Here is a 9060-nt window from a genome sequence, read left to right as displayed (position 1 = left end):
TTTGACTTTCAATTTAGTATATTATTAAATGAAAAATTATCTAAAGTTTATATATATATATATATATATATATATATATATATATATATATATATATATATATATATATATATATATGTTCTTATTAAAACTATCAAAGTAACATTCAAACATAAAGTTTGGAATTTAAAGTTAAATACCTCTTATTAAGTTTGAAACTAATGAATACTCCTAACCTAAGTTACTTTCTCTTTCTTTAAGTTTTTCTCATTTTCTTTTACACTTCAAAAGTGTATTATGAGAAAACCCCATTTGCTCTGTATTTTGTCCCTTTGGACACTTGTAATCTTGTCAATTTTATGGAATGTAATTTATCTTTTTGAAAAAAAAAATTAAATTCACAAGTCCTCTCACTTAAAAGTTAAAACACTTAATCCGGAGCTAAAAAACAAAAGATTTTAAAAAATACAAATAAAATACAGTAAGGATTGAATTGAAAAGAATATCAACATGCCAAGAAATGAAATTAAGCGAAGAGGCTGCAAAAAAATTCCAACTAAAAAGCATTTAAACTTAGAAATAATCAAATTACATCCTCAGTACATTAAGTCATTAATAAGATATACATGTAAAACACTAATAATGATTAGAGATAATCCGGAAGTAATCACCAAAAAGGAATTATCTGAAAGTAATTAATTGCAATGCAATGTCGAGAGTAGAATTCACAACTTCTAGAAATAGGAACAACTTGCTACGCAAATGCAAATCTATAATAGAGATATACAAATAGAATAAGTAGCAAAAACAAAAAGCTTCCAAGGTAAACTGTTCCAGAGTATGTTAGAATATCATACTCGAAAATTGAATGTAACAACAACTCATAGTGCAGTGTTGAGACAGTTATCACATGGATTAGATCCATACTTGCAGCCTTTTCTGTCAAAAGATTCTCCGAAGTGTTTGAGTAAAGTTTGTCTCCGACATTCAACCTAAAACATTGAAAAAAATAAAGGATAAACACTTTGGCATATATAAAACACCTTTTTGCACTTGGGGTAGCTTGGTACACCGTAAACTGATGAATTCATGCTTTACGATAGGAAAGAATGATGTCATCATATAATAGCTAATCAAACTTAAGGAGACAATGCTTAATTGTTTTGTTGCAATTATATGAGAAAGGTTCAATTTATGTTTTTTTGTAAATTAAGAGGGCTCAAAACGAATTTCACTAAACCTTGGGGCAAAGCAGCGTACTTTGTTCTTATTTTTTTACTTCCATTGGGGTTAATAGTGAAAATGGTTTCTGAAAGATCAGGCATGCACCAATTTGATACTCGAAAAATCAAACGCCTTAAATTGCTTCGTGAAAAATATAACCGAGTCAAATTGATCTTTTTGCCAGTTAGATAATGACACATGGTATAAGTCATTTTGTATCTGTCATCGTTTAAATGACAAAAGAACCAATTCGATTCATTAGGTGTCTTATATTTCAACGAAAACCAAATTAATGTACATGTGATAGGAATCATTTTGACTAATTATCCTATTTTCAAGGGTGCTATAAATTGACTAAAGAAAAAGATGCTGAAATATAGGGGAGTTTGCCTTGCCTTAAGTTCACAGTACTGTTGCATCTTTTTCGCTTGATCCATGGCTGTCTTAAAGCTCTCCTTTTTATATCCTTGACCATTTCTTATCATGCATACTACTCGGCTGAAATCCTTCTTCTGGTACAATACAATGCAAACTGCAGGAAGATTATCTCTTCCGGCCCTTCCTGATTCTTGATAATAACTTTCAACTGATTTTGACATTGTATTATGGACAACGAAGCGCTGAAAGCATATAAGAAAAAAAAAGAACAATTTGAGTAACAAACTTAAAACTGAGACACCACTAAAAGAATCCAACTTTCTGGTGCAGTAAATTGCTCAACAGATTGCAATTCATACAACATTTTTAAAGTCACATGTACTTACATTTGCCCCGCCAATCATCCAATGTTAAATTAGTGCACATATGGTATATTTTAGTGTATTATGCAGATTCTACCTATAATGCTGAGATTCATGTTTATATTTTCAACTTGATCTTAACCGGGATGGAAAAGATGATCTTAACCGGGATGGATAAGATTATCACTGTAATAATTGTGGAAATGGTCATTTTTATGAATGCAAGAAAAGAGAAGACTTTGTATGAAAGCAAAAGAGTCCCAGACAAAGGATTTTGGCAAATTCTAAATTAGAAAAATGCTATGCTCTCTACATGAGGCTGGTTCTGCTATCTCATTATATAGAGATCCTTCCTTAAATAGTAGTATGTAGCAAATTAATCATTGACCTTCATTTTTATTTCACAGATATAAATAACTAAATATCAACTATCAACCTGAAAACAATATTTTCAATAGTGCTTCTCTGTTAGATTTCTAAGAAAATTGCTTAGAATGTACAGCAATATCATAATAATTTGAAAAAAACTTATCAACTTACAACATCAGATTTGTCTATCCCCATTCCAAAAGCAATAGTTGCACAGACAACATGAACCTCTCCATCATGCCATTTCCTTTGAACAGCAACTCTTTGGCGGGCAGCCATGCCAGCATGGTAATACGCCGTTTTAGTCTGACATGTCTCATTCAAAAATTTGGAGACCTCGACACATTCACTTTTCGAGAGGCAGTAAACAATTCCACATTGATTCCTGAAACGATCCACTAGCAGCTGTCCCAGCTGCTTCAGCGGTTCCTTAGTCTTTGCAATCACTTCATACTTTAAGTTTGGTCTGTCAAAACTTCTTTCAAGAACAAGTGCATGGGGGATTCTTAAAGCATTCAAAATGTCCTGAAACAAGATACAATTAAAAGGGGAGGAAGTTGTTACTAAAGGCTTGATTGCATTGTCCATTGTAGCAATCTGGTATTATGATTACCTCACGAACTGAGTGGGTTGCAGTTGCTGTCAATGCCATGACAGGTACACGAGGAAAGTTTTGCTTAAGTGATCCTAATCCGCGATAGTCAGGCCGGAAATCATGTCCCCATTGGCTGGACATCGTAGTTTGGATTAAAGAGTAGTTAATAATAGATATAGTAGAAATTGATAATAACTAGTAGAAAACTGCAGTGAAACACTACAATGCAAGAGTCGCGCAGCTTCAACAACCTTTATCCCAACACCATTGAAGCAGGCCTTAACTAGTCGGGCAATTTAGCTACTGGGTATAACATTTTAGCAGCATGTTTCACCAAGCTGATTTACAGTTATGGAAGTGGAAATAAGGGGAACAGTCTAGAAAATAAGAATACTTCAGCCATTAGATACCAATTGCTAACCCACTCACGTATTATTTATTTATTATCAATTTAGTTTGAAGAGTTGTGAACTTAAGGAAGGATCATTTTAAGACCCTTAAACCAGATAACAAAAGTTCCTGCTTCAAATTTGTGTCCTCACCATATCCAAGTGTTACTATAATCAATTTGTCCATATTCAACTTTATTTATGGCCGCCGTGAGAGCTTAACTTAAAATGACATTTTATGAACGGTGCACTCCAATGGTAGTTAAAATTTTGGTGCTTGTTCATACTGGATGATCATTCAGTCTATATATGAGAAACATAATGGTAAGTACTGCTTCAAGAGCGAATGATCAATGGCAAGGTTGCATCTCTCAAATTTTATACTATTGCAGTTATTGATAAACAAAGTAAAATCACTAAAATTGCAGACAAAAAGCAAAAGAATACCTAACACAGTGTGCTTCATCAACAACAAAACCTGCAAGTTGTCCCTGTAATGTAAGGGAGCACCAGCAAAATTTCCGCATCAGATATTTACAAGCTAGAGCTCTGCAACAATGGTTTCAGAAAATGTAATCAAATCATGAAAACTTAACCTTGCGATGCAGGCATTTAAGAATCTCAATAAATGGTTGGTTGCCAGCAATTCTCTCAGGTGTCACATACAATAGCTTGCAAGATGGTTTGTCTTTCCTACATACAAGAATACTAATGTTAGGCTACATAAACACTAAAGCAATCATTAATGATTAATCTAATGGCATTTCTTTTAATATGATACGCATGAACTGTGTTCTGTCTTGCCTTAGCTCTTGGAGGACAGCTGCTGCTTGGGAAGCAGTTTGTTGAGAATTTAAGAAAGTAGCAGGTATACCAAACTTAAGGTTTAGTGTGATTATCTGATCCTGAATGAGTGAAAGTAAGGGAGATATAACTACTGTAACACCTGGTTGAAGGGTTGCTGGAAGCTGTAAGCATAAAATAAAACATTTATTTTTAAAATTGAAAAGAATATCGAGATCACAGACATTTAGTCTTTTTGGAGATTATGCAGGAAAGAATAAGGTTACAGGAGAAAGAAATGACCTGATAGCATAGAGATTTACCACCTCCAGTAGGCATAAGGATAAAAGAATCTTGCTTTGCCAAAGTTACTTTGCATGCTTGATGCTGCAATGGTCGAAATGCCCTATTACCAAAGATAACGACATTTGCCAATTCAATATCATCTAGAGCCTGCAATTCGTCATAGCTAAGAGTATTATTTTCTTCCTTTGATGCTGAGTAGAATTTTGTTTTGCTGGATGTGGATGAAATTGAGCCTTGAGTGATGCCACTTCTGCAATCCTATAAGATTTTAACTATTTAATCTTCCATCAATAGAGTCATATAATACCCATCGCAGAGTCTAGCTTGCACCAAAAAATTTAAAAAGAAAGTATAACAGCCCATGGGCCTTTGTTCCACTTCTCATCAACTACTTGAGCATAGTTCATAGTTCATACCATTGATTTCGCAGAAGCAGGAGTGACACAATTCCCTCTTCCCATCAGAAAACTGAAATCCACATCCTTATCTTCATCCTCCTCGCTCGAAACCAACTCCACCACTTTCCCCTTCTGCTTCCGCCGCCAAGGCGAATCATCAGTCGCATCAACGCAGAAAACCTCACCATCATCACCACCACCACCACCACCACCACCACCACCACCACCACCAACACCAGTCTTGTGAAGCACCTGAGTCAATGCACCACAAGCCTCCGATTCCAGTCCCTGCAAATCATCCCATTCTTCTGCATCTTCCATCGACTCCGCCAACGCCGCAATAAAATCGTCGCCGCAGTGCTCCACCGTGATGAAATCCCGACCATCCTCCCCTTAAAAATAATAATAATAATGGAAAAAAAACTAATTAGTATCAGTTGTTCATAGAAAAAATCATTTAAAAAAGGAAATTATGATAAAGGATGTGTGAACCGTAGAGGTCGATGAGGCGATGGAGGCATTTGGTGGCGGAGGGTTGGTCGAAGCCGAAATCGAGGGCTAAGCTAATCAAGCGAGCTTTTTCCAACTCGAGATCGTGCACTTTCTCTTTGGTGTTCATGCGACCCATTTTCCGCTCCACTTTCCTTCGGATTTTGTGCTTCAACTTTTATGCTTAGCTCATTAGCTCTTCCCAGTTCCCGCGTTATTTTGTGCTATTCGAGCTTTTGCCTTTTCATTTTTTTAAATATATTTTCTTTCCCTCGCTAGTTGCTTAGGCCTTAGAGGAGTCACGAACCGTTAGATGTTGACTCGATTTAATTAATGGTAACGCTTAAAAGCTTAAAAGGTAGTATCTATTTACTAAAAAAGATTAAAACATAATATTTAATTTAAAAGATATAACAATAAATAATTTTTAAAAAAATCAAAATTTATTAATAAAAATAAGTTAGACAAAATTTAGGTATCAACTCATAAGCACCATAGAATTAGCCTTAATTATATAAGAGTCTCAAATAAACTACTAAAATAGTAAGCATAATCGCTCAAAAGGAACAAGGGCCTTGTTTTTTTTTTTTTTTTAAAGAGGTAAATACCAAATTGGTATTTAAAAGATTTTAACACTGACAAAATGGTACCTGATCTTTGTTGTTGATAAAATAATTTTTAAAAGATTTTAAAATTTGACAAAAAATAACCAACCATCAATTGAGTTACCTAGAATTAAGATTTAAGAGTGACATGTCCGTTAACAATTATCATAATTACAAAATTTATCTACTTTTAATTTTTATAATTTTAAAAACACCCCAATTTCAATTTTTTAAAACCATAATTCCCTTGCTTCTGAAACTCTCGTCTCTTCTTCTTCCTCAGTATCCTCCTCCAATTTTCTTCTTCTTTCCTAATAAACTCCTCTTTATTTTCGTTCATCGTCGTCGCTACCTTCCTCCTCATTCTTCCTCCGACCAACTTCCGACGCTGGCTAACTACAACGGCACCGCCCTCCTCCTTCCTCTTCTTCTCTCTTTTCTAACCAAAATGCTTATCTGAGACTCAACCCCTTTTTCACAAGAATCAACCCCTTTCTCATTTCTCTTTTTTTTTTCTTGACCCAGTGATTGAGATGCTACTATGGCTGTTGAGCTCATGATGGGTGGTTATAGAAACTGTAAACCCCGAGTAGTTAGTGAATAATTAGTTAATAAATTAATTATTAATTAAATAAATTAGAAAATAGAATTTTATAGTTTAATGTGGTAGAATTAATTAAAATATAAATTTTAACACCAAATTTGAAGAAATTGGCCCAACATTGAGCCGAACGAGTTGAACTAAACGAACCGAGCCCATAATCTATAAATCCAAACCATTCTCCTTCATTCTTACCACTTTCACGCTAAACACAAGGAGAGCAAAGGGGGAAGAACAAAACCATTGTTCTTGAAATTCAAATCCTTGTAACTTTTGATCCGAAACTCCGATTGTCGAGCTGTCAGCGGCCATGCATTCATCTCGGAGTCCTCTTCATTTCAATTCGATCAAAGTAGTAAGAAACTCTGTATATTGTACCCATTTTCTTTTCCCTTTATGAATTCGCGTTTTAATGTGAGTATTGAGTGATTTTGGTGATTTTGATGATTTAGGGATATTCTAGCGGTGAATAATTATTGGATTTTGTCTAATTAATCCATGGGTAAGGTAAGGAATCATTACTTCCCTTCTAATTTGTCAAATCAATGAGATTAGGGTATTGAAGATTTGTATGTACATGAAATTATATGGCATTAGGTTGTATATATGTGAAATTGAAGTCAAATTGGCGAAGTGGTATACTTGAATTGGAGTTTTTGGTGGCTGGAACCTATAACACTAGATTTGGAACCTTGGAGGCTTGAATTGAGATGTTTGAACTTGGGAAGGAATCGGCCAAGGTATGGGTTTGGTTTTTCGTATATAATATGTACGGTGTCTTGAAAACTTAGGCTAGACAACCTAGGATAAGTTGAATCTTGTGTTTGATACACATTATGTTAGTTGATGTGTTATGTTTGATTAATGATTGTTGGTCATGAGAAGTTGATGATGGTGAAAAGATGATATTTAAAGTGTATGATGGTCTAGGTACTGATAAGTATGTATATTGTTATATTGAACTTGAATTGTTGGTTATATTCATGATGGTGTATATTAAAGATGTTGTGTTGAACTTAGGTTGTTGGATTGAAAACTTGATGGAGATGATAAATTAGTGTATTGAGGACTGATGTGATGTAGTTAAGTTTGGTTTTGAGTTACTATTGTAGGTTTTGGTAAGTTTTAAATGGGTTGGAATTTTTTGAAGGTTTTGGAATTGAGATTTGGGGTGTGTGTAAAAGTGATTGTGGCCCCGGGTAGTAGGCAGTGGTGATGTTCACTTGCTCTGGGTATGAGATAGAGAAAAAAAGTTATGAGACATGAATTCAATTATGAAGTTTTGAATGAATATATGTTTGTGAAACATAGGTAGTTCCAAGGATGGTGGTTTATCCCGCTTGCTCCAGGTTAATGTTTGAGATTTGATAACGATGATGCTTGATTTAAACTATTTGAATATATATTTGAGATACCTGGACAAAAGCAAGGATGGTGGTCTGTCCCGTTTGCTCCAAGTCAGTGATTGTGACGCTTTTAGTCAACCCACGCGTAAGCGTCAGCGACGCATACGCGTGGATGGAAAATCGGCGTTAATGGGTGATTTGGCCGAGAGTTGTGCTGCCTTGGTGCTGGTATTGTGCATTTAGCACAACCAGTGGTCACGCGTACGCGTGACCGACACTTACGCGTCACTTGGATTCTCGCTCACCGACGTGTAAGCGTGACCGACGCTTACGCGTAGCCTCTTCTCTTGCACACCCACGCGTACGCGTGAGCGACGCTTACGCATCGCTTCGCAGATTCCATTCTTCTACTTTTCTCTCTCATTTCTCGTTCTTTCCTCCTCCTTTCCTACTTTCATCTCCTCCCTCTTCTTTTTCATTTTCTTTTCCTCATTACAATTACATTCTTTCATTCATTGCATTTAATTGTATGCATGTTTTTATTTTCTTTTCTATGTGTATTATTTTTCTATTGGTGTTAAATGTTCTTATTCCACTGTTGTATTTCTCTTGCTTTCTTTTGGTGCTTCGTGACTTGTTTCCATTGTTGGGTAATATTATTTATAGGTCAATGCTAATCTTTTATGACACTTGTATTCCTTTTGTATTCATTTGAACTTATATTGTCTTTCATAACCCACACTCTCTCCCCCATTATTGTACTTGTTGCACTATTGATATGTCATTTGCTTCTACTATTTTCTCACTTGCATGTTGTAACTACCATGTAATTGATACCCTCATTATTCGGCATAAATCCACCCATATTTTATTTGTTTTCTATCTTTGCTTCTGGGTTACTTTTCCTCCTTTTCCTCTTCTTTCAGGGTGGCCACCAAGAAGGGAAAGGAAAAGCTTTTCAGTGAGGCAACAAACAAGTCCACTTGTACAACCTTTGGTGAAAAGCATCAGTTGTAGCAACTCGTCTACTTGTACCTTTCAGCATGCACCGAGGACGGTGCAATCTTTAAGTGTGGAGAGGTCGATACCGATCTCCGTAGGTTAGTCACTTTCTTTTCAACACCAATGTTTAATTTTCTTTGTTAAATTAGTTATTGCATTTGCATGTTTGTTGATTTTGTGCATATTTTACCAACTACTTAGTTGAAGTAATAATTTCTTTTTCAAGAAACCTTT

The 9060-nt window shown here is 35.2% G+C and overlaps 1 protein-coding gene across 1 annotated transcript; it reads right to left on the bottom strand.

Annotated features, from left to right (window-relative positions):
• Window positions 1–625: 625 nt before the first annotated feature.
• LOC112710758 (ATP-dependent DNA helicase Q-like 1) lies at window positions 626–5502 on the bottom strand. The gene is made up of 10 exons (XM_025763161.3): window positions 5276–5502; window positions 4802–5175; window positions 4383–4643; window positions 4101–4264; window positions 3893–3989; window positions 3744–3787; window positions 2926–3040; window positions 2484–2837; window positions 1599–1823; window positions 626–971 (listed from the first exon to the last, which is right to left on the bottom strand). Exons 1-10 carry the CDS (start codon window positions 5409–5411, stop codon window positions 861–863), a joined length of 1881 nt encoding a protein of 626 aa, XP_025618946.1. The 5' UTR covers window positions 5412–5502; the 3' UTR covers window positions 626–860.
• Window positions 5503–9060: the final 3558 nt, after the last annotated feature.

This window comes from Arachis hypogaea, chromosome 9, assembly GCF_003086295.3.
Source record: "Arachis hypogaea cultivar Tifrunner chromosome 9, arahy.Tifrunner.gnm2.J5K5, whole genome shotgun sequence".
NCBI classification, from domain to species: domain Eukaryota; kingdom Viridiplantae; phylum Streptophyta; class Magnoliopsida; order Fabales; family Fabaceae; genus Arachis; species Arachis hypogaea.
The sequence above is the reverse complement of the archived record's forward strand: the minus strand, read 5'-3'. Positions and strand labels throughout refer to the sequence as shown.